This window comes from Sciurus vulgaris, assembly GCF_902686455.1.
Source record: "Sciurus vulgaris genome assembly, chromosome: 5".
NCBI classification, from domain to species: domain Eukaryota; kingdom Metazoa; phylum Chordata; class Mammalia; order Rodentia; family Sciuridae; genus Sciurus; species Sciurus vulgaris.
The window spans coordinates 165,949,643-165,976,143 of record NC_136465.1 but is presented as its reverse complement, the minus strand read 5'-3'; the positions used below and the strand labels follow the sequence as shown (position 1 = coordinate 165,976,143).

At 43.1% G+C, this 26,501-nt stretch overlaps 1 protein-coding gene across 3 annotated transcripts in view; it reads right to left on the bottom strand.

Moving 5' to 3' along the window:
• The window catches only part of RFX4 (regulatory factor X4), a 159,066-nt gene that overhangs the window by 23,954 nt on the left and 108,611 nt on the right, over nucleotides 1-26,501 (bottom strand). For all 3 annotated transcript variants that reach the window (XM_079143091.1, XM_079143092.1, XM_079143093.1), the window contains 5 exons: nucleotides 17,886-17,986; nucleotides 15,878-15,936; nucleotides 13,107-13,251; nucleotides 10,895-10,989; nucleotides 10,417-10,534 (listed from right to left, as the gene is read on the bottom strand). In XM_079143091.1, coding sequence (XP_078999217.1) covers nucleotides 10,417-10,534; nucleotides 10,895-10,989; nucleotides 13,107-13,251; nucleotides 15,878-15,936; nucleotides 17,886-17,986 — 518 coding nt within the window. The remainder of the gene's footprint in view (nucleotides 1-10,416; nucleotides 10,535-10,894; nucleotides 10,990-13,106; nucleotides 13,252-15,877; nucleotides 15,937-17,885; nucleotides 17,987-26,501) is intronic.

The window sequence follows — 26,501 nt, the reverse complement described above, 5'->3', positions numbered from 1 at the left end:
CTCTTCCTTGCTCTATTCCCAATCTCATCAACCCCCTTCTCTGTTAGTATGCCCTCATTAAAAATTGGCAACCACCGAGCTATCGGTCCTCATGCTTCTGCGCTCCCACATACCCGCTGACCTCACCCTAACCTAACCCGCCACCTGTGCAGCACTTACTGACACAGTGTCATTCTTATCTCTTCCACGAGCATATTTGGTTTCCCACTTGGCCTGTAAGCACGTTCATGGCAGGGACTCTACCTTCTAGTTCACTGGTTTCAACATACCCGAAGTAACTCTGGGAGCAGAATTGAGATTTCAAATTTGTAACAACGAAATTCTTTCCCTGAGTCTTTCTGAGAGTACATGGGACTTAGAAAAGGCATCCAATTGAAAAGATGTTATTTTCAAGCTGTGCTCTTCATTTTCAATTAGGGTAGATGATTTCATAAAAGGGAAAGTGAGCAGTCATTTTTAAAAGTTCTGTGTGCTGGTTTCTGTGCTCAAAGTCTTACACTCTCTAGTTTAATTTCTACAACTATCCTGGGAAGATAACTTTTTTATTAGTGCATATTTATTATACAGGATAGTGGGTTTCATTGTGACATATCTGCACATGCATATAACACACTTTGATTACTTCCCCTGCCCCGTTACTTCCCTTGATCCTCCTCCTGATTTCCTTCCTGGTCTCCAATAGTGAGGGCATTTTTATTCCTATTTTTCCGGTTATTCCCCTTAATCCTTTTGAATGTTAAAAACAAAATCAGATATTTATTGAGCTTTTGCTCTGTGGCAATCACTATGTTAACCACTGTAGATTATGCATTTGATACTCATCATAACCTCATGAGCTAATACTGGTTCTTTTGCAAAGGAGGAAATTGAGACTGAGAGAGGTAAAGTAACTGTCCAAAGTCACAGTTGTTAAGTGGTAGAACCAGGACTTGAACCCAAGTCTGTCTGCTCCTGAAGTTACTTTTCAAACATAAAGCATAATGATGCTCTCTAAGAGGACAGGAAAAACCTACATTGCAAAAGTACCAGAATAACAAACAGATGCTTAATAACATCAGATGCTTAATAGATGGTAGACATCGTCATCATGATCTCGAGAACCACGAAATGACTGATGTGTTCATAGAGGTAGAATCAAATAAGTCAAAGATAACATCAAATACTTAAAAGGAAAGGTGTCCATGCAAAGAAGTTATGAGCTAAGTTGATATGGATAGAAAGAAACAACTGTGAAATAATGAATTAGAATGGAAAACTTTGGATGTCAAATAGGTTTAGGCTAATAGTTTTAGAATAGGCAGACACCTTGGAAACCATCTCCCACAACCCTCTGGTTTTATGGGTTAGGAAACAAAGATCTGATGAGCTAAAGGAGCGTGCCTGAAGCCACACCGTTAGAAACACCAGAGCTGGGCGTGGAGGCCAGTACCAGGGGGAAGAGTTGATCTGGGCTTCAGGCTCTCTTCCTTAATGGCACTGATCATCTACCCAATCAATCTGTTAATTTTCAATCATCTTTGAACAACCAGAGTTTGTAAAGCTACTGCCACCTGCCTGCTATTGTGCTGCACACTGAATACAAAGAATGCATAAAGCTCAGTCCCTGATTTCACAAAGGCTACAGTGTCCTTAGTAAGCAGGAATCCATTATTAAGGTTATTGGGCAATAAACAGTTCGGTGCCAGGGTGCCAGGGCCATAGGAGCGGAGAAAGTACAATAAAGGAAAATAGAAAGGGAGATAGAGAAAGATTGATGAGAGAGAGAATCAAAGACACTGAGAGAGGCTATTGCAGCTAATGCCCCCTGCTTTCTCTCTCTTTGACACTTACCTCTGTCTACTATACTGTATATTTAATTCATTTCTCTTTATGGTGTACCTCCCTCTCCTAGACTATAAGCTCCATCATGCAGGGATTTTTGTCTTGCCCCCTGAAAGTTCTATACCCAGAATCCAGAACAGTGCCAGGCACACAGCAGAGGCTCAAGCCAGAGTTGGCCACTTTATCACTTTGTTGCGCTCCTGGAACTTCTGAACAGCACTATCTTCAGTTCATACACGAGGGAAAGGAAGGCTCAGAGGGTTTAATCACCTTGCCTAAAATCATAGAGCCAGTGAGCATCAGAGCCTGATATGAAAAAGATGTTAGGATGGAGACAAAAGACATTTTTGTTGTTCTGATATCGTGACCTGACTGCATTTTATACAATCTAAGATTTTCTTTTTTCCCTATGAAAAAATTCCAAACACAGAAAAGCAGAAAATTTAAAAATGAATGCCAGTGTACTTACCACCAGCCTGTGTAATATCTTAGCATTTTGTCACATTTGAATCCATTTTTTTAACTGAAGAAAAGATAAAGCCCTCTGTGTTCCCTTCCTTAATTCCTCTGTTGCCCTCATTTTCTTTGGAGTAATCACTACCTTGATTTATTGTTCACATGCATTTTATGTTCTTGCTACATGTATGTATGTATCCATGCATAACATGTGATATTGTTTTCTATTTGGAGATCTGATATAAATGGTATCATATATTACACAGCATTCTGCAACTTGCTTTTGACCTTATATTTTTAGATCCATCCACATTGACACACATAAGTCTACTTTAATGGTTCCTGTTCAAATACACCACAATTTATCCATTCTTCTGTCGACAATTTCTCACCTTCGAAAACTGGCTGCAATTAATATTTCTGTACCTGTTTCCCAGTGTCTGGGACGAATTGATGGGCCCAAGAGCACTCCCAACGTCAGTCTCAGGAGGTCCTGACAACTTGCTCACCAAAACGATGCATGATTTTATTGGTAGTATGTGAAATTTAGCATTTGCCAGTCTGAATGGTATGACACGTTGTCATTATTATTTGTATCACCCTAATGACTACAAAGTTGTGCATCTTTTCATTTGATCATTGTCCATTTGAATTTCCTCCTTTGTGAATTGTTTATTCATATTCTTTGCTCATTTTTCTACTAAGTGTATGATGATCAGAAAAATGCTGGGCATTTGTCTTTTTTAAAAAAATCTAAAGAGGTTCATTATACATTCTGAATTTTAATCCTTCAATAGTTTCACACATTGAAAAATATCTTCTCCTTTTCTGTGACTTTTATGTTTTCACTTTGCTTATGGGTATACTTGTTAAACAGAAGTTTAAAACTCAAATGTGGTCAATTTTGGCAATATTTTCCTTTGTGCTTTGTCCTTTTTCAAAGAAATAATTTCCTCTTCTGAGATCATGAAGATATCACTTCATGTTTTCTTCCAAGAAGTTAAAGAACTGATTTTGTTGTTGTTGTTTTTCATTTGAATGTTTCTTTTCAGAAGTTGTAGGGAAGGGAATTTATTTTGTTTACCCCAAACTACTTCTTTCAGAACATTTCTCCCCTGATTTTAATGCCATCCTTGCTGGGTGAATCATCTAGACGACACCTATGTTATAGGAACTGATAATGTGAAGGCCAGCTTCAAGCTGGTCTGTCTCGGGCATCTCTGTTCTGTTTCTTCCCTCCTTTTGTCTGACATTGTTAGAACACACACTGTCTTTATGATGAGCCTGAGTCTCAGGTAAGTGAGTCCTTGTCCCTTGTTCTACCTTCACGCCATCTTCACATTCTGGGCCTTTTGCTTGTCCAAAAGAGTTTTAAGGTCTGATTATCAAAATTGAAGAAAGATTTGGGCTGGAATTCCATGGATTTGAAGAGAGTTAGTTATATCTTTTTGAAGTTGAGTCTTTCCAAACATGAGCATGGTATATTTTCATAACTTTTAAAAATCTGTCCTTGAAGATCTTAAAATAATTTTTGTTAGAATTATTTCTAGGTAGTTTTTAGTTCAGTTGCTATTATTAATGGCATATATATACATATATCTATACACAAATATATATTATGTATCTTTTATATACACAAAGACATATATACATATATTGGTAATTCAAGTTAGTGCTATGAATGTCAATGATTTGATAAAAACTAATCTGTTACCTGGCTGAATTCTTGTTTGCTCTATTAATTTGTAGTTTCTCTTTCTTTGTCTATAGTTGTGACAGCTTATAAAGATAATTTTGTGTTTTCCTTCCAATTCTTTTGTTCTTTTCTCACTGCAGTGACTGGGACCTCTAGGATGTATTTGTTAGTAACAGAAGTCATTCCTGTATTTTCATGACTTAAATGGGAAAACTTCTAAAATGTCACCATTTAATGATTTTTGTTGCAGACTTTTAGATACACTTTAATAATTAAACAAATTCCCTCCTAGTCCTAGTTTGCTAAGGGTTTTCTCAAAAATCATACTTGAGAGCTGAATGGCATCAAAATTTTTTCTCTGCATCCACAGAGATGATGATATGATTTTTCTTTTTTAATCTATTAATGCAGTAAGTTAATTGGTCATTTTTCAGACTTTGAATCATACTTGAATTTTTGGTGTAGACCTAATTATCTTGATTTTTTAAAAGAAAAAAACTGCCACTGAATTAGATCCGCTAGTATTTTCACTAGAGTTTTTTTCATCTATGAAAAAATGTGTGTTTGAGTCACAATTTTCTTTCCCTATATTGCTCTGTTTTTTGTTTTTGTTTTTTTCAGTACTGGGGATTAAAACAGGGGTGCTTAACCACTGAGTAACATCCCCAGCCCTTATTTTATGTTTTATTTTGAGATAGGTCTTGCTAAGTTGATTAGGGCCTCACAATTGCTGAGGCTGGCTTTGAACTTGTAATCCTCCTGCCTCAGCTTCTTGAGCCACAGGGATTATAGGAGTGTGCTTCCATACCCGGGTCTTCTGTTGTTCTTGCCAGATTTTGAATTGAGATTAGCTTCATTAAATGAGTTTTATTGCTTTTCTCCTTTTATTTTTATTCTCCTAAATATTAATTTTCATATCTTCACATGTTTATTTTCATATGCTGAGAATTATATGCTACTTGTAAGTTTAGTAAATCTTGCCTGTAAAAATATATTTGCCTAAATAAATATTGTCAAAATGGCCATACCGTCAAAAGCACTATACAGATTTAATGCAATTCCTACTAAAATTCCAATGATGTTCTTAATAGAAATAGAAAAAGCAGTCATGAAATTCATTTGGAAAAATCAGAGGCCCAGAATTGCCAAAGCAATCCTCAGTGAGAAAAGTGAAGCAGGAGGTATCACAATACCAGAGCTATAGTAACAAAAATAGCATAGTATTGACACCAAAACAGACATGAAGCCCAATGGTACAGAATAGAAGACACAGAGACAAACCCACATAGATACAGTTATCTCATACTAGACAAAGGCACCGTAAATGTACACTGGAGGAAAGATACCCTCTCCAACAAATGGTGCTGGGGAAACTAGAAATACATATGTAGCAAAATGATATTAAGCCCCTATCTCTCACCCTGTACGAAACTCAATTCTGTTCTTTTTCTTCCCTCGCTTTAGACTAAGAGACATGGGCATAAGACCAGAGACCCTGTGTCTACTAGAAGAAAAAGTAGGCCCAACTCTCCATCATATTGGCTTAGGAACTGACTTCCTCAACAAGATTCCTAAAGTGCAAGAAGTAAAATCAAGAATCAACAAATGGGATGGTATCAAACTAAAAGGCTACTTCACAGCAAAGGATACAATCGAGAACCTGAAGAGAGAGCCTACAGAATAGGAGAAAATCTTTGCCATCTGCACCTTAGATAGAGCATGAATCTCTAGGATATACAAAGAACTTAAAAAAAAAAATTAATGCCAAAAAAATAATAATAACCCAATCAATAAATGGGTAAAGGAACTAAATAGATACTTCACAGAAGAAGAAATACGACCAGTCAACAGATATATGAAAAAATGTTCAACATCTCTAGCAATTAGAGAAATGCAGATTAAAACTCTGAGATTTCATCACTGTAGTCAAAATGACAAGAAACAATAAGTGTTGGTGAGGATGTGGGGGAAAAGGTACACTCATACATTGTTGCAACCATTATGGAAATTGGTGCAACTCTGGAAAGCAGTATGGTGATTCCTCAGAAAACTTGGAATACAACCACCACTGAAACCAGTTATCCCACTCTTTGGCATATACCCAAAGAACTTAAAATCAGCATACTATAGTCATGCAGCCTCATCAATGTTTATAGCAGCTCAATTCACAATAGTCAAGATATGGTACCCAACCTAGGTACCCTTCAACAGATGAATGGATAAAGAAAATGTAGTACATATGCACAATGGAATATTACTCAACCATAAAGAACAACGAAATTATGGCATTTGCCAGTAAATGGATGGAACTGGAAACTATCATGCTAAGTGGAATAAGCCAATCCCAGAAAACCAAAGGCTGAATGTTTTCTCTGATATGCAGATGCTAACACACAATGAGGCGGGGAGAATGGAAGTTCATATGATTAGACAAAGAGGAATTAAGGGAAATGAGGGGGGATGGGATAGGAAAGACAGGAGAATAAATTGGACATATCTTTCTTATGTTCATATATGAATATACAACCAGTGAAACTCCACATCATGTACAACCACAAGAATGGGAAGTTATACTCCATATATGTATGATATGTCAAGATACATTCTACAAGTGGGCTGGGGTTATAGCTCAGTGGTAGAGCACTTGCCTAGCATGTATGAGGCACTGAGTTTGATTTTCAGCACCACATACAAATAAGTAAAGGGCCATTGACAACTAAAAAAATAAAAAATTAAAAAAAATACATTCTACTGTCATGTATAACATGCTGAAATGCATCCTTTGTTTTTGTTTTGTAAATGAAGATCTGTAGATGCCAATTTCCCCCTTAGTCTTTGTATAACTGAGTATGTCTTTGAGTTACCCTTACTCTTGAATAATAATTGACAGTCTCAGCATTTATTATTCTAGTGTCCTCTGGTGACTGTTACTACAAGTAATGACACTGTAATCAATATTCTTTCCTCTTTTAGCCTCTATTTTAACCCACGTGTACGGTGTATCTAAAACCACCAGTGTCTGTCATAGCCCTTTTGTGCCATGTATCTGAGCCCAGGGTAATGGTGACAGTTGAATAAGCAGGAGCATTGTGTTCAGGCAGATCTGATTTGACACAGAAGTCTGCCATGCGCCACCTTGATCTTGGGCAAGACACTTCGCCAAGCTCCCTTTTCACCTTTGTAGAAAGGTACCTATTTTTACCTGCCTTGCAGAGTTAATGTGAGAATTAAATATAATGTGTGCTTGCTAAATATATGTTATAATAATTACCCTTGTCCTGTCTTTGTCTCATTTCTGTGTCTAATCTTAGGCAAGTCCTTCAAGTTCCACCTCAGTTTCCTCATCTGTCACATGGAGGGCACTAATAGGAACCCACAGCATTATGTTAGAAGCAAATGAGAAAATGCCTAGACCTTTGTTGTCCTGATATTCAACCTCGATGAAGAGGCAGGCTGGTGTGGGAGAAGGGGCTCCCCCGCGAGCCTGGGAACCATTCCGGGCTGAATCAGTCTGCCACCTTGCAGAGTCCATAGGCAGGTCCTCTTTTCTCTCCGGATCTTTGCTTCTCTACTTGATACAGGGAAGACAATCCCTGCCCCCCAGTGCTTGGAGAGGGCTTGAGTGACACTGTGACTCCAGGTCCTGCAGTTTAGCAGGTTCTGTATGATAGAGAGCCAGGCCAGGACATCTGAGCGTAGAGAAGCAGTCTAGAAGGCTGGCCACAGCCACTTGGTCTGCAGACACCCATGGGGCCTGCCGGCCTTGCCCAGGGGGTGAGCTTTGGCTCTTGGCTGTAAACATACACGTGAAAGCGAGAACTCGGTGACGTGCAATCTGCCCCTCAGCCGTCACACTGGGGCTGCTTCTCAAACTGTTTTACACTGAGGCTCATAACCGTGAAATGAACCCAGAATGAGATGGAAAGGCTCCAGTGCTGACTGGGGGTCCAGGTAGCCGGTGGGCTGAAATCAGACCAGGCAACGGAAACTATGGTGTGCTTTACTGAACTAGAAATGTAAATTCGCTCAGCTCCGTGAGGGCTGAAAGTTCATTGCCTGCCACCCTTGCTGACTGGTTTTGCTAGAAACATTACTTACAGCAAAGAAAACTCTGGCTATTTTAGTTCATAGCATAGGCTCTTTGGGTGGAAAGGAATTAGAGAGAAAAGAGTGAAAAGGAATTAAGGAGAAGAAAGGAGTCAACTACCTTTGGAAGGGGCTGTTCTGGGGAGAGGTGGTCGAATCCCCACAGGATCTTTGCGGTATTCCACACGATCATTGTAATGGTCAGCCCGCGAGGCTGGCACCCATTCACAGCACCAGGACTGAGGACCGGGTGGGAGTTATGAGATATATGGAGCTGGCCCCTGGGGCTGGGGGAGGGGGCCAGGGAACAGAGGGCTCTTTTTCCTAATTAGCTGTTTTCATACAGGGAACGCATGACCCAAACACAGCCACCAACTGGGTCTTTGACATATACAGGCAGAAAGGGGGAGCTGGGCTTTTGTCTGCCGCAAATTCTTTCAACTTGCCTGTCACCCCAAGCTGCAAAACTCAACAATGAGTCAGATGAGCTGGACCATTTCAGATAGTTTGCTAAATGGACTTGGAGACAGGTATTGTTTCAACTCATTCAAGGTTGAAAAATACTGTAAAAGTGAAATTGGGTTAATATCTCTTTCCTTTTCTAAATAATTTTTTTTTTTTTGGCTGTTTGCCTGAGCTTCCAGCATATTCTAAAATAGTGTGTACTTCAAAAAGAAATAAACACATTTTAAGGAACCGTACTTCTCAGTAATAAATTCAACCTATTTATAAACCTTAATTGTTCTAACTGTCCAAACTTCCTTTTTCACATTGACTATGAACTCAATAAAAACAAATGACTTCCAAGGAGCATTAGAAAGGGAGCTGCCTTTGCTGTCTAATGGAAAGCAGTCGGTATGATGCTCCGTTCGTGAATCAGCAAATTTAAAAGTAAGGGATAAAACAAGAAGGGGATGCTCGCTCTGTGGATGTGTACATGTGTGTTTGTGTGTGACACTGTTGAATATTTAAGTTTGGATCAATGACAGAAATCTCAAATTGCTTTCAACCGTTTACTTAAGTGAAAGCAGTTATGCACCAATGATTTTTCCAGACCTCGAGGTAACATGTGCTAGCACTAACTCTGCTGCCTGGAAGTCATCAAAATGCCATGCCTGATGGCACTGCCCAGGTAGCCGTCACCAGAGCATTTCCATACTCAGCTCTCCAAGAGAATTTCCATCTGTAGCCACGCTGCAGGAAGGTTCAGAGAACTTCCAGCGCTAAGGTTAAAGAAACTTGCAACAAAATGCTTCTCTGAGTGGGCAAACACGGTCTTTCATGGACAGATTTGTTTAGAAAAAATCACGCTGTGTCTCACCACATCGTCACTTCATTGCATAGCACAACTGGAAAATGGTGACAGAGACCATAGAAAGCTAGATGGAAACATGTCAAATTAAACCCAGCTCAACATCTAGAGCTGACCGGCTCAAGTGGAGATAATGAGAAATAAAACCACATCCCTTAAATAGAGAATTGAAGCAATTACCCAGAAAATTTACCAGCAGTCCTTTTCCAAAATGCCTATAAAATGAATACCAAAGTGTCTGGAGACTTTGAATGTTCACATAATGCTTTAAAGTCCCCACTTTAAGGACCCAGACTCATTCATACTTCATTCTTTTCAGTGAAAGACAGAAAACTGTCCTACTATGTAGCAGAAGCCTTCACTTGGTGATTAGGTTTCTGCCTGCAGAGACAGAACCTCTGGGCAGAGATTTCAAGGCCTGCTACTCTAGAAAGCAGTAGATAAGGACTTGGGTCTGGCTGTCTCCTGGAAGTGATGAAAACCCCAGGGTCAGCAGAACAAAAGGTAAAAGGAATGCAAAGTTCTCTTCTGGGGATTAGGCTAAAGTACTTTTGAAAAGAAATATCAATAAAAAAAAATCAAATGTCAATCATTTTATAAATGAAAAGGAGTCATTAAAAAAAAAAGTGTCCATCAGGCCACTTGCAAGTGTTTAAACTCAGAGGGCTCTTCATGTGCCCTCTTGGGAAGTCCACAACTATGGAATTCTGCAAAACAGTCCCATGGAAGTGGCAGGATGGCACGGGGAACATCTTGTAAAGGGGGCGCCCAGTCATTACTATTTATTCCTCCTTCAAACACAGGTCATACTCTGTGTGTGATCCTCTCCTTTTGAGACTGGATACTTTACTTTCAGCAGGCAGTGTCTTCTTTCTCTCTGAAAGTCCTAACCATGTCAGGTCCCCCCAACAAAGACATGTTTCCAGCAGAGGACCTTGTGGTCTCAGGGATAGCAAGTAGGACTGCAGCCAACTAATTCCACGGAGGTGGATTCAGTACATGGAGCTCAGAGAGAAGAAATGTGGGGAGGAAGGGGTGGCCTTACCGAAGCTGGGGGCACTATGCAAGGTCATGTCCCGGATCACCCTTGTGCCGAAACAGGACCACATCAAGAGGAACTGCTGGGCCACTTTCTTCAGGGACCCTTGTCTCTTGGCAGCCACCTACAAGGAAATGAATGACTTTAATAGTGATCATCTTGACTTTTCATTTATTACTGTTTGAAAAATGACAGGGAGGGGCTCATGGGTCTTCAAGTTTAATACTGTAGAACAATGTTTTGCAGCAAAAATACATTTAAAATTAAGTCTTATGCTAACACTCAATGTACACAGTCGACGAAAGAGAGGCTGACTTGGCTGAATCAGGGATGGGAGATGCAGAGTCCTGCCTCCTGCCACCTTCCACCTCCTAGAGCTTATGGCTGCTGGTGGCTCACTGTGGGCTCTGTATTAGCCAACTGTTCACAAAGGCAAGTGAGGTGCTGCAGGACCCAAGGCTGCCTTCTGCTCCAGCTTACCAACCTTTACAACGCATCGGTCCACCATGGTATCCAGCCACTCTATGTAGGACTCGATGGGCGACTGCTCCTCCAGCAGGTGGTCAAACTCCTGGTATACTGTAAACAGAGGAGAACCCCACACTACTCCTGCAGTTGAGTTGAAACAGAGGTGCGCCTCAAAGGAGCAGAGGGATGCAAGATGAACACACTAAAACTGAACAAATCAGCTCCAGAGTCCGGGCAGGGCATTCACGGTGTTCTACTGTCAAGGCCCCACCCCACCTTCCCAGGCTCATCTCCATGCCTGTGAGCGCGTAAGGTCTGGCCACCCCATGTATTTGTCAGTTCCCAGCATGCTCTGCTTTTTTACACCTCAGTCCTTTTCTCAGGCAACTACTGGGGTTGGACTGCTTGGTTCTTCACCACCCAGCTGAGATGCAATCCTTTAACCCTGCCTCGGGCCCTTGCCAGCAGAACTGATCAGTGCTCCTCTGTTTTCTCATGGCGCTTAATTCTACCACTAATAACACTGGGTTATAGTTGGGTATGTGAATGTCTCCTTGCTAATTCTTTCGTCTGATATCTTTATTATCTTGTGCATTATCTGACATACAGTTGTTATCCGGTAAATACAGGCTGGAATGAATGGGCAGAGGCACTGCTGCTCTGTTGGTCCAGTTAGTTCACTGTGGTTCAGGGACTTCCCAGCTGTCTAGCCGGGAGATGCAGGGCTGACACCCATGCACTGGGCCATTGGCCTTCAAGCTTGGTACCCATCCTTAATCTCCCCTTCCTGACCCTGCATCACCAAGCACTGTCCTCTTTGGTAAGATACAGTGCATTTGTGAATTATTTGTTCACAAATCATTTACCATTAATTCTGGTTGTGAGGCCCAGAGAAGACCTGGTTTCACATCCAGCTTTGCTACTTAGTGGCCACATGACTCTGGTAAGCCTCCCCGACTCTCATCTGTAAAGTGGAGGTGACAAGGGAGTGTTCCTCACGGGGTTGATGTGTAGATTAAATGAAGTCAGCATATGGTGGGTTTAATGCAGGACCTGGTACACATTAGACAGTTGAAAAATAACCGTCATTATTTCAGGGATGATCTCTAAAATTCTTAACAGGGGAAGAGTGGACTGGAGGCAGCTATGGAGGAAGAAATAGGGCCTGAGCTGAGACAGGGCTTGGCCAGGAAGAAGCCCTGGAAGGGTCCACATGGTCCAATATTCCAGCTGCTCTGCTGGCCTCGGAAAAGTCCTTAAGGGGAAAGAGTCATCAAATAAACATCTTAGAGGACTTTTTGAATAAGCATCATAAGTTCAGATCGGGGGACTGGAGATATATTCCCCTCAAGATGACAGTACAGAAGGCATATTCTGGAAGGCAGAGGGGCCTGGGCCTTTCTGAATAGGAAACGGCATCTCTGCAGCATCCTGAACAAGGTCACTTGTGCCACATGGAAGGTGCAGGGTGCTGAAGCTGTCACCTCCACCCACCCTCTCAGCATCCATCTTTCTGAGACCCTCCAGAAGGAGTACTGATCTTCCCTTCCTGTTGTCAAGCTGCCTTCTCCTGAGCAGCATGGGAAAGGAAGAACCACCAGAGTGAGGAGGTGGCCGTGGACTGAGACAGGCCACGGGGATGCCTGGGCAGGATGGAGGGTGACGGGGTCCCGGGGCCTCTCCTGCGCTCTTCTCGTGGGAGCAAACCCACTGCCCAGGCAGGTGAGTGTTTGGAGCAGCACACTCAGTCTGTCTGTTGGAAGTCTCTGTCCACACAGACACGAGTGTATACTGGCAGAAGTAAATCACTGTCCACCCCGTCTCAAGCGTTAATATGCCTGGAAGTTTCTCCTGCCAAGAAGTGCACCGACTCACATGACCTTCCGCTGAAGCACAGCCACACACCCTAGGCTGACATATGCGGAGACGGGCAGTAAGTTTTAGTCCTCATTCTTTATGTCACCACCACGGAGGTATGCTTGGCATTCGGGGTCACATGTGGGGTCCTTTACATGACATTGTGTGCTGCCCAACTGCACCAGCTGTGTTGACACATGTCTTCTAAGTCAATTGGCCCTGCTGTCTGGGTCAACACGTATGATGGGAACAAAGGGGGAGGGGACCCAGGGAGAACGAAGGGTAGAATGCCACCTAAATAAATATCAAGATACTCTGTCTTTCTTCTGAAAGCAAACTCAGAAGGACTGAGCCCTGGTGGAACGCCTTACACTGGATGATGAGTTTCCGGTGTTCGTCGCGAGAATCTTCCATGGTGTAGAGGGTTTGCTTGGTGATGCTGTTCAGGTCCACATTCCTCCAGTCCTCCAGCATTTGGAACGTGATGTCTGCACTGTGGATCACCGTTCGAGATGCCTATAACCCAATGCAAACTACTCATTAGCTTGCAGGCTGCTAGGTTAAAACCCCTTAGCTTTGTTTTCTTTTAATCCTCTTTAATGAATCTGCTTATGACATTCCGTAAACGATTCTGAAATTTAGGAAAACTGCATTTCAGGAAAACAGCAGACAAGTCCATAATGCAGAAGACTCAGACGCTGTTTCCTCCTGATTCTCTTTTCCCTTCTCTCCCACTGCAAGGAACTACCAAGGTGGCCTAGTCTAGACCAGACCCTGCTGTTCCCAGTTCCTTTGGTCTTGACCCCATCAAACAATGGGATGAAGGCCAGAGATCTGTCAGCTTTCTGATGGAAGCCTGTTGGATGGGGGCTGTGTGCTTAATAGCCAGTGTGTCTCTAGCACTTGAGAAGCAAAGGCCAGGCCAGATTTAGGAAATGTTCCTGCTACCTCTGGCCTGTGATAGGTTTAACCCCAGAAATTTCAGAATGTGTAATTCTCATGTTAATGCATTCTAGAGCAGTTTAAGCTCTAGTTTTCTGGATTTTGCTTTTTTGTATACTAGGATGATTAAAAGCAATATGAATAGTTGAGATGGAGGAAAAAGGAAAGTACATCATAAGACTCAGTAGTGTGTATAATTATCTTTTAGAACGTGACTTCCCCAGCAAACCCTCACTATTGAACTTAAATTTACAAGTTGGAACAACACCAATAAAAGCAAAGAAAAACATACCCAGGACCATTTCCTTTACCTGCATGTTTTCAAAACATCTTTTAATAAAATAAAGAGATTAAAAATACATAAGGACATTGTAAATCTCCTAATGCTTCTGAATTTTCAGCCCATTGTAAATAATGACAATCCTTGTTAAACCCAAACTGTCCAAGCACAATAATACCCCACTTAAATGACTAGAAGTTTTTGAAGGCCAAAAAGGCCTAGAATATATCAGAAGCAACTGGATGTAAAAGTCAGGTTTCTGGATTTGAACATACCTACTTCATATCCCGACTTGGCTGCTAACAAGCTCATTGATTTGGGGCAGGCAAGATAAACCTCCATTGACTGCTTTATGACACGGAGAGGTGATATACCTATGTACCAAGGGGGGCCGCTACTGAAGGTTGAGATAATGTTTGAAAAGCATAATGTACAGTGTGGGCAGTCAGAGCTCAGTAAAAACAGCCGCTGCTGTTCTGGTTGCTTCTCTTTGCCGTGGCTGTGGGGTAGCTCAGGGCCTTTGCATGTGGTGTTCCCATTCTTCCTCCACCTTGCCCCAACAGCCCTGTGTCATGATGGTCCAGCTTAAGTGTCACACCAGAGAGGGGCTTTGTCTGACTGCCTATCCAACTAGAATGCAGTACACAGTCTACTTGTTATGCTCTTTCCATTCTCTTTCCTTTGTAAAACTCACATTTTGTTGTTGTTGTTTGCTTCCTCCCCTGCCAGGGACAGGTGCCACTAAGCATAGTGTTTGAGTAGACACTTGAGACTTCGTGGAATGAGTGGCTGAGATATGAGTGCCACGTGTCTTACTTGGTGTGTCTGGAAGAGCCGGGATATGTGAATCTTGGGTCTGAGTGTTAAAGGGAGTCTTCAGTTGGCTCTCGTTAGTCTGGCTTTCTCTGTGTGTGTCTGTGTGTTTAGGTATACGAGGGCAGATGTTCTGTGGTGTTTCATTTCTAGCACCAACCCAGTCTTCTGACGGATCCAGGAATGTGTCTGAGGGCTGCCCAGTGGATGGGAAAGTGACATTTGCCAATTAAATTGCATACTGTCTTGTGTTTGGAGAGTGGAGAGGGAATGTGTGTGTGTGTGTGTGTGTGTAAGCTTGTGCATCACTTGGTTATAGGCATGGCTGTGGATGCTTATACCTACAATGTGTTGAAGGAGCAAAGTCCTTCCTAAGCTATCTGAGCCCCAGAGGGAAGCACCAATACCATATCTGTGTTCCCTGATGTGACCTAAGGAGCATTCTTCTAAGCTGGAGAAGAGGCCAAAGGAGATAGGGCACAGAGTGGGGTCTTTCACTTTTCCTTCATACACTTTCATGTTTGAATTTTTTATGGTAATACATGTCATTTTTATGCTAAAAACAATGCAGATCTGGAAAAACGAAACAAAATTGGGCAAATATTTAAGGTCCTGTGTAGCTTTGAACTCTTGGATGCCACAACAAACAAATCATTCTGTTTATCCCTTTGAATTATCTGACTCGGAGGCTCACAGTGGGGGCGATTTCAACCCCCCAGGCTGCACTGGCCTTCACCAAGGGGTGGGTGGGACTATGGGCCTCTAGTGGCTACTGGCTATGGACACTGCACAAACAACTCCACACAACAAGAACTTAGGCACACACAAATGCTAACAGGAGCTGAAAAGCTGGTTGACTTAAGGGAAACCCAAAATTGTGGCCCTCCAATATATCTGAAAGGTTTAGGGGCAACTGATGTCAGAAATGATTTTGCATATGCGTTGACACTAGTTACTGGTTACCAGTTTTATTCCTCATCTGTGGAAGTTGAACGTAGTAGGAAGAGCACCCTGACAGAATGCAGGAAGTCGTTTTTCTGGATTTTTCCCCGGGGTTTGCAATGAAATGACTCAGCAGTGGGTAACAGACATAGAGGGGACAACTACCTGGCAAAGATGATTTAGTGATGTTTGCCGTCTCAGGATTTGGGAAAACCTTCTCGACACTGCAAGAAGAAAAAAGTGAGTTGGAAATACATGCATGCTTTAAGATCCCACCTTGATTTTCCAGGGGCAGATCTCAAAAGGTAGCTTTCTCCTTTTTCCTAAATCTGTCTCATCGCCCACCCCCACTTCGTGCACCCACTGGCAAAACCCTGCATTTGATTCTTTGTTCTCCCGTTTGGGTTCAACCACTCTTTCCTAATGGTGATATCTGGGGTGCAGATTTCAAAGTCACTCACACGCCACACTTGCAGGTGTGAGAAATGATGGCGTCAATCAACCGTGAGTAAAGGCAATTACTTACTTGTCTTTCATTTCGCTAATTGCAAGCTCCATCACTTCTCTCCATAAATAATTGCAGGAATCAAATGGAAGCTTTGAAGAAGTCCCTTTAAAAAGTAGTATGTCTAATAGGAAATCTTGATTGAGCCTCTGTGGCGTGTGGGGGTAGGGAGCACTCTAGGGTGGAACCTGGGCTGCACGGTGATGTGGCTTTGGCATTTTTTGCCAAATTATTTCCGTGACCTATTTGCAGGTTCTATGATCACTGCCTTCAGGAACATAATAACAAGCAACATAACAAGCTGATCATTTAAAGTGAGGTGACCTTGTATCTGTGAATTTTGAAGCAGACAAGATATGCACCTGCCCAAGGTCTTACAGTTTGGGGTGACTAGTCTCCCCACCCCAACCTTCTCCAGATGCACTCGAGGTCTCCCTGGGAAGGCGGCTTCCTCCAGGCAGGCACAGGTGGAAGTTCCAGCAGACCTCCTGGCTGCTGACTTTGAACGGGTCTGTTTTGTCAGCTTAATTAAAATGGGCACCGGGCATTCTTCTCATTAATTTCTGAACTGGTCAAGAAATAGTCCCAAATTTCCCTAGGATTATTCTAATTTGTACTCAGAGCTGGTTTGATTTGAAAAATAGGGTGTGGGGTGGAGGAATGGGGATGGGGGGGGCAGATGAACTTCTAATTTTCCAGGCCGATCAATCGTTAATCCTTCTCCTTAATTACTTTTTCTTTAACTTTGTGATGTGGAATTTAGTGCTGGAGAAAAGAAAAGAACTGAGAGCCGTGAAATAAAGCGGCTTTATCAATAGGTGATGGGCACTGCAGGCGGCCCCAAAGCACCTCTGAAAGGGCTCCTTTGCCTGTGGAGAGAGGGTCATTTGATCGCCTTCATTTTCCTCACTGGCACTTATTTTGGGCAAGAATAGCAAGCTGCATTCAAACGGGGCTTTAAGAAACATATATTTTAAAGCCCTGTTTTGCTTAAAATCATTTCATCTTTGTTTAATAGCAACAAATGAGCTGCACACAATGCTTGTGTCTCACACAAGCACTGACACATGGTGATAGAAAAATAGCAGCAGTTTTCTTAAGACACAACTCATGCTGGGCATGAGCGGCAATGCTCTGCAAAGAGCCACAGCCCAGGACCCCTTATGAGAAATATTAATTTGGCTTTCTAATTAGGCAGAGACTGCACGAAGCCCTGAGCTGTTCTGTCTTCAGCTATCGCCATTGTGTGGGCAGAGCTTCAAGGAATCTCAGGGTTCCGAGGTCAAGCCAACCTGAGTTCGTGGCTCCTACTGACCAGCTCTGCGGCTTTGGGGAAGTTGCTTGGCCTCTCGGATTCTCATCTGTAGACTAGGGATACTATTTCCGACATTGCAGAGGTGGCATGAGGATGTCATGGAAGAAGGAATATGGTGATGATAAGCAGAGACTTGGGAGTCAGAGAGACTGGGAGTAAATTCTGTCTGTCACTTATTACCTCGCTAAGCCTGAATTCTTTCTGTACAAAGGAGACGTGCGCTGTTCATAATTAACACTCAGTACTTAGCACCATACCTAGTGCTTGGTAGTCAAATGGTACATGGGAGCTGTTATTTTATGTAAAATGTCTGGCACTGAAATGTTATATTCTGCTCCCAAATTTGTACTTACATTCAAATTTGATGTTTCGCAAATTTTCTGGGAGGTCATGGAGAGCCACTTTTAGCCACTCATCCAGCTGCTTGGCAAACTTTCGAATCACCTGAGTTAAGCTAAAAAAGAGAAATGGTGCTTTTTGAGTGCCTCGTGTGTCGCTCAGTCCTCCTAAAAGGTCTTGTTTCCCCTAATGGTGTGTTGGCCGCTACCAGGTGGCTCCAGTCATCTTAGCAGCTCAAGGACAGAGCTGGCAGCCCAGACTTTGTGGACAGCTGGTGGAAGGGACTAACCAGGGCCAACTTGGTGTATCATGCATAATTGTAAAGCCCACTGCAAGGTGAGGTGGCATCCAGAACTCTTTCTGCAAGCAAAACACGCTCCTTCGTGTTTTGGAAGATGGGGGCAGATGAAGACTGTGGGCTGCGGCCTGAGAAGGCTGTTTGGCTGTTGGCCTTCCCTCCTCATGCTGTCAAAGTCCCTCTTGTCCACGCCCTCTCAGCCAAGCTGGAACCCCATCTGCTGCATTCGGAGATACCTTCCCACTCAGTTTACCAAACTGCTGCCATTTGGCAGAAGCTGGGAAGCAACCATATTTTTAAAATTGGCAACAGCCCTAATATGGGCCTTGTAACTGTATTAGATTTGGAGAGTCAAGGACCATTTTGAGACAAGAAGTGGGAGGGGCCAGCTGTGCAGGGGATGGGAGGGGCCAGCTGTGCAATATGAGATGGAAATATGGAGTTGAAAAGATACTGAGGGACCCTTTCAAGTCCCACCATCCAAAACATCTGCTCAAGACCTCCTCTCCGGTTTCCTTCACGGGAAGTCCTGCTCGGCCATGCTGTACACGCGGACCTCCCTGATGTGGACGACCCACGTCATCCTTGCCTTCGACCAGCGCCACCTACCCTGCCCTGGTTCAGTCTTCCACTGTCTCTCTCCCCTCAGACCATGCTCACCGACTTCGCCCTCCAGGGGTTCTCCATTTTCTCTGGTCACCTGCTCTTCCTTTCCCATGCCTCACATCTCTACCCTCTAAGTTCCCTCCCCAACGATTGGTGGCATCACTCCCTGCTTCTCAGGGACGAAAGCACAAAAGGAATTCCATCATCGACCTCCTGCCACCTGCATGGATCGTGTTCCTTCTTCCCCACAGATTCGAAGAGCGAGTTCTCCCGTTTTCCCAGGACTAAACTCACCCTCCTGCCTTCCAGGAACCTCACATTTCCAACTGTCCCTTCCCCTGCATATTCAACTTCTTCCTCTCTACTGGATTATTTCTCTCATCATTTTAATGCATTTAAGAATGCTTTGGGGAGGGGTGGGGGGAAGGGAAGAAATAACAGAATGAATCAAACAACATTGCCCTATGTAAATTTATGATTACACAAATGGTATGCCTTGACTCCACGTACAAACAGAGAAACAACATGTATTCCATTTGTTTACAATTAAAAAAAAGAATGCTTTGCCTTAAAAGTAAAATAAATAAAATAAAAACTCATTTCCTCAACTCTCCTCAAGCTACCACCATGTCTATCTCCCACTTAACAAGCATCTTCCAAGAGTGTTCCAGACTCTGTCCCCTTTTCTCCACTCCCATTCACTCCTCACCTTGCTCCTGTCCCTCAGCTCCAACAGGGCAGCAAGCCCCATCCATGATGCAAACCCAGTGGACTCATTATGGTTACCTCACTTGAAATCTTGGCAGCACACGAGTCTGGTACCCACCTCTGCCTCTTGGACACTCCTCTGAGTTCCCTTGGCCTCCATGACTCTTTCCTTCATGACTGCTCGTCCCCGACACAGAGCTCATGACCCTCTGCCTGGCTGCTTTGTCTTCCAGATCTAGCCCTGGGCCCTGTTCTCCTAGAGTCCTTTTCCTCCCCGGTTAGTAACTTCCCTGTGCCCTCAGCTTCAGTCAATATCTGCGACCCTTGTACATCTCCAAGCCCACTGGGTCCATGAACTCTCTCTTCACAGGTCCCAAGGTCAGGTCGAACTCAACAAGTCCAAAATGAGTTCTTGATTTTCCCCTCAGACCTGGTTCTTTTCTCATGTTAAACTCCGCTTTCCATGAAGTTTTGTTTTCAACTCTATTATGAAAAGTTCCAAACACATCCCAAGAAAGGATAACAAAACTCCAAGTGCCCATGACTCAGCTTCAAAAATCAGCAATATTTTGCCAGTTTTATTACATGTCACATTTTCCTTTTCAGAGTGTTTTAAGCAAACTCATATTATTATTTACGCCCAGAAACTAAGCGTGCATTTTGGACTCACAAGGTTTGAATGGGTATGTGTGTACACACATACATGCACATGAGTGTAAAACCTCCACACCATGAGAATGCTTAGGACAGTGAACGGTAATTCCTTAACATCATGTAAAGCCCAGTCAGTATTCAAATTTCCCTATTTCTCTCTAAGACATCTTTTTGTCTGTTGGAATCAGGATCCAAACAAGGTCCACATATAGCATGCAAGATATAACATTGCCTGGCGTGGCGGCACATGCCTGTAATCCCAGTGGCTCAGGAGGCTGAGGCAGGAGGATGGGGAGGTCAAAGCCAGCCAGCAAAAAGCAAGGCACTAAGCAACTCAGTGAGACCCTGTCTCTAAATAAAATACAAAATAGGACTAGGGATGTGGCTCAGTGGTCAAGTGCCCAGAGTTCAATCCCTGGTACCCTCCTCCCTCAAAGAAGATATAACATTGCCTCTTCAATTTCTTAAATCTTTTTTTTCTATTTTGTGTCATTGATTTATTGGTGACACCATTACTTGCACCTTGGGATATCCCACAGTTTGATTTGACTTTGTTCCTTATAGTGTCATTTGATCTACTTATGTATCCTGAGTGCTTTCCCTTAGGTCTAAAGACTTGATTAAGTTTGACTTTTTTAAGGTAAGAAACAGTAGGTGGCCTCTGTGCTGCCTGCTGCATTGTCTGATAAGGATCATAATGTCTGGGTTTTCCTCATGAAATGGACTCATTTGGCCTCCCGTCCTACCAAGTACTGCAGGTTTTACCTCCAGTTCCCTCTCGGGCCCATTCACTTTTCTCCCTTTTCTGTCACATTCAAGCCACCATCGTCGCTCACCTGGACTATGACATTAGCTTCCCTGTCTACCCAGCTCCCCACCTCCACCCCATCACAGTGAGAAAGGGATTTTTGCAAAACCTCTGCAGTGTGATCAAATGTACCCTCTGACTAACGCCCCTCGGCACTTCCACAAGTTCTTGAAATGGAGAACCTAGACCTTGCCACACCCCAAGGCCCGTCCTCTCACCTCCTTAGCCTCCCCCACCCCAGCTTTTCTTTCTCCTGCACTGACATTCCAACCCCACTGGCCCTCGCCCACTTCTCTACCCTCCTCAGGGTCTTTGCGGCTGCCCTTCTTTCTGTCAAGAGCCCCTCTCCTGCTCAACAGTTCTGCATCCATCCCTCCACCCGGGTATTACTTCTGCAGGAAAACCTTCCCCTCGAAGCCCTGAGACTGTTCAGAGCCCCGATGATTCTTCCTGGAAGGCCCATGGTTGCGATGATACACTAACTTGTGTGGTTATCTGATTAGTGGACCTCCTTCCCGCGAGCCGTGCGCACGCCAAAGGGCAGGGGCTGTGTTTGCTTGTCGCTCTGTCTTCAGCACCCAGCACAGTACCAGACACCCAGTAGGCACGCAAGCACTGCTCAGAGGAATGAAGGCATGAATGAACGACTTCCAGTTGCCAGACAGACAGACCTCAGGTATATTCTCCCCAGCAGGCCCTGCCCAAACCATCGCCTCTCCCCCTCCACTGTGATGACGGCCACTCTCTCCCTTGGCCTGTGTCTTACTCTATTCCCACAGCACTGGCCTCCTTTCTCTCTCTCTCTCTCTCTCTCCTCGCCCCTCACCCCCATGGGGGATTGAACCCAAGGGCACTTAACCACTAAGCCAATTCCCAGCCCTTTTTTTTTATTTTTTAAAATTTACATGCATGTATTTATTTATTGGTACTGGGGACTGAACCCAGGGATGCCTACCCACTGAGCCATACCCCTAGCCCTTTTTATTTTTTATTTTAAGACAGGGTCTCGCTAAGTTACTTAGGGCCTCTCTTGGTTGCTGAGGCTGGTGTTGAACTTGTGATCCTCCTGCCTCGGTTGCCCTTGCATGGCTTTGCACTTTCGGTTTCCTCTGCCTGGAAGGCTCTTGTCCCCACGATGGCACGACTCTCTCCCTCAACAACTTCCAGGGTTGACCATGGTGTTCCAGTCACCAACCTCCTCACTATCTCAGCTCCTCCACTGTCTCAAGATTCTTGATTCTGCTACATATGTTTAAAAGATCACTTTGGCTTCCAAGATTAAAATCGACTACAGGGCGGCAAGGACAGCAGAGAGCTCTGTTTGGATACCCTGCACAAGAGCTGTGACAGTGCAGATGGTGCAAGGCCAGCAGGCGTTCCGGGCAAGTAGATGTGGCGTGTGAGGACAGACTCAAGCACGTCTTTCTGAAAGCAAAGGGAGCAAAGCTCCCCTGTGCCTTGCAGGCTGCCTGGTCCACGGGAGCTGTGAGTGTTGAGTACGGAGTGGACCAAGGACTGCATGTGTCAGAAAGGCCAAGTCCAGAAATGGTACTCATTATCGGCACACTGGATCCAATTTCTAAATGAGAAGATTTTTTAGAATGTCTGGCTGCTTTGGACAGGTCAAAATGTAGAAAAGTTCTGGTGACAGTCCAATAGCGGGGAGGGCTGCTTGCCCTTCTCCAACCATGACATGTTCTGGATACTCACAAGGAGTTGGAGCTGGAGCAGGGGAGCGGCCTTGGTGGGGAGCAGAGACTAAGCAGCAGGACTGTGGATAGGCCTTTCACTTCATGCAATCATTTGCTTTTATTATGCTAATGAAAAGCAGGGAGGAAGTCAGCCCAGAAAAGATTCTACTTGGGGATTTGGAATTTGGGTCTGTAGTCTTTTAGGAGAGCTGCTTTGCTGTGGTGTCAGGCAGCAGGTGAGGAGTTGACTCCCCTGTCACCTGGTCTGAGAGATGCCTCCCCAAGCCCCAGGCTGCTCTACTTCCTGCAGCATCTGCTGGGGCTGTCTCTCTCTTGAGGATGACATTCCTTCCTCCATGGGGGTTCACCTGCAACCAGAGGCTTTCCCCAGCCCTGCCCCCCCTCCCCACTCCCTGGACTGGGACTCCAGGGTCAGCAGTGCACTTTGACTGGCCCGCTTCCTCCCCTCTGTGTGTCTATGGCTCCAGCTGTGGGACTCCTCCTGCCTCTTAACTCACTGGCAGGTCCCCCCAATGGTGATGCTGTTACAATGGCAACAGGGTGATAATAGCAATGACCTGTTAATGAGTGCACCACCGCCAAGCTAAACACTTCACACCTCCTCTCTTGTTTAATCCTTGCCTCAGCCCTGTGAAGTAAGTACTATTAGTCCCAACAGAGGTGAGAAGCCAGGCTCAGAAAAGTCATTAGTCCAAGGAAATGTGGCAAGTGACAGAGCCAAGATTCAAGTCCAGGTCTCTCTGATTCATACTTGTTCTCCGCTGTCTCAGGTGGTGAAAATAACCGCACCTGCACTTCTTAGGTGCCTGGGTCTCCAGAGCCATCTCCTGATTTTCATTGCTATTCCTTTAACACCTTGGGTGTGGTCCTCAGTCTGCCAAACACACACACACACACACACACACACACACACACACACACACACATTTTCTTCTGCTAAAGCAATTGCTGTTAACACACACTATACCAAGATCACTTGAAAGAGGTAAAAACCCAAATTTGAGAATGATATACCTTTCCTATAAATAAAAATATGATTCATGTATACTGGGTAATAGTGTCACTTGTTCACCTGAAGTTCAACATGCTTTTCTGAGTTGGAAAGAAGGGGAGAGTCTGAGTCTGTGAGTTAGGAGCTGCACCCCAGCCTGGCCAGGGTTGAGAGAGAATGGCTAGAGTTGATACTCATTTCCATCCAGATCAAGCACATGGCCGGGCACACAGGAGGCACTCAGACAAGATGAGAAGTGAATATGTAAAACTGAGAGGTCAGCTATCAGATGGACCTCCATCTTTTAAGTAACTTTGTCTTCCTGATTTAATGGGAAAAGCATTAGATTTGTAAGTCAAATCTCACAGCGGTGCCAGGTGCAGCAGTGCATGCCTGTAATCTCAGTGCTTGGGAGGCTGAAGCAGGAGGATCTCAAGTTCAAAGCCAGCCTCTACAATTTAATGAGTCCCTAAGCAACTTAGCAAGACTCTGTCTCAAAATAAAATATAAAAAAGGCTAGGGATGTGGCTCAGTGGCTAAGCACCCCTGGGTTCAATCCCTGATACAAAAAAAAAAAAAAAAAAAAGAAAGAAAAGGAAAGAAAGTAAATCAGTGGTAATTATTTACCTATGTAAGGTGTGTACACAGCACCTGTAATGAAATATTAGGAGTATGCGAAATTTTCTAATAATTCTATGTTTTGCCAATCCCTCAGAAGGCACCTTTGTGATCCAAAATGAAAATAGAGATTTAGCTATTATCCAGTTCACTTGATCACTGCATAAGAATGAATTCAACAACACAAAGCCTAAATGAGACACACACACGTGTACACATAAATATGATTATAGAAACTGAAATTCTGTCTTCATTCAGAACTGTTGAATGGTGCAGAAAAGGCTGAGATAAAATTTGGCGGTAATCTCACCTGCAGGTAACTTTCGTGAACCTATTTGTTTATCTTGATGAGCCTATTTGTTCCACTTGATGGAAAAAAGCATCATTCCCACCATAATAAGAAAAGGCTGGATAATCTACAAACTCATAATTTTAACTCATCAAAGAGCTCAAGTCGCAACCACATAGCCTGGAATTGTAAGACCTCAGAACCACAGGGCTTCCTTAAGACTGAGATAGTCCAAGCAAAAGAGAATCCTGTTGCTGTCCTCGGCTCCAAACTATCAAAAGCACCAAGTCTCAAAGCAATGGTCGTAAAGTTACACAGGGGAGGCTCTGCAGCAGGAACACTGAAAATAATAAGCCCAACAAACAACGTCCAACCTACGTGAAGGTTCTCCAGAAAAATTAGAAGCTGGAGGTACCCTAAAGGTAACCACAGCAAGTACAAGGCCGAAACCCAGTGAACTCCCAAATGAACGGACTGACTCCACACCTTACAGTCAGAGCCTAGGAGAAGAGGCATGTCCATTTCTAGGCATCAGTACTATTAACCTCAGTGTCTACTGTTATAAACACTGTTCTGCAGTCAATCAAAAATTTTAAGATACACACGAATATTGAGAAAAAGAACTTACTTTCAAGAGAAAGCAAGTAGCATAACCAGACTGTCAAACAACAAATTTAAAATAGTGTCAATTCAAATGATTCATAGTAACATGAATCTCATGGAAAAGATAAAACAGTAAATGTGAACACATGAGGGATTTCAGCTGAATGCAGGACTATACAAAAGAACCAAAAGAAATGTTAGATATGAAAATAAAAACAAAATATGGTAACAGAGATGAACAATACTTTCAACAGTTCCTTCACACTGACAAATCCAATGAAAGAATCAGTAACCTCCAGCAGGTCATTAAAAATCATTCAATTCAAAGTCAAAGAGAGAAACCAGCGAAAAAAGAAAAACAGCTTCAAGAGTTGTGGGACCATATCAAAAGGTCTAATTATCTTGTTATTGAAATGCCAGGAGAAAATAATGAAAAATATTAAAGCGCAGATCCAAGAGGCTCAGAAAACTCTAAGCAGAATTCATAATGAAACAAAACTCTTAGACACATCATTGTCAAATGCTGAAAAGTGGAGTGAGAGGGAGAGAAAGAAAAGAGAGAGAGAAAAAAAATTTTGAGGGTAGCCAAAGAAAAAAGGCATATTTCACACAGAGAAACAAAGAAAAATGTACAAAAGGCAAACATGCAAGTCCAAAACAATGGGACGAAATCTCTAAAATGTTGAAAGTAAAATACACACACCCTTGTCAATTCAGAATACTATACGCCATGAAAACATTTTTCAAAAATGAAAGAGAAATAAATTATTTTTCAGATAAACAATGAAATAATTCCTAACCACCTAACCTGCAATATAAGAAATGTTAAAAGAAAATTCTGCAGGCAGAGGAATATGATATTACACAGATAGTAATGTTTACTCAAAGAAATGAAGATTAAGACTCATTAGAATGAAGATAGATATAAAAGATTGGCATCCATATCGTGAATCACTCTGAAAGATAACTATCTAAAGCAGAAGTACTTACAACATTTTGTAAGTTTATAGCATATATAGAAATTAAATGATAATGGCACAAAAAATGGATGAAAAAATGGGAATATACTGTTGTATAAGATTCTTATACTATGTGTGAAGCAATATAATAGTATTTGAAGGTATATTTAACTAATTAAAGATTATACAAGCCCTAAGCAACCATTAAAAAATTTTTTAAAGTGTAAGTAACAAGCCAACCATGGAGATAAACAGACTGATAAAATAGAATTAACCCTAAACCAGATACAAAAAGAAGGAAAAAAGGAACAAAAACCAGTGAAGCTAATGGAAAACAATTAGCAAGATGGAAGACTCCATCCATATAATGAAACTAAATGTAAG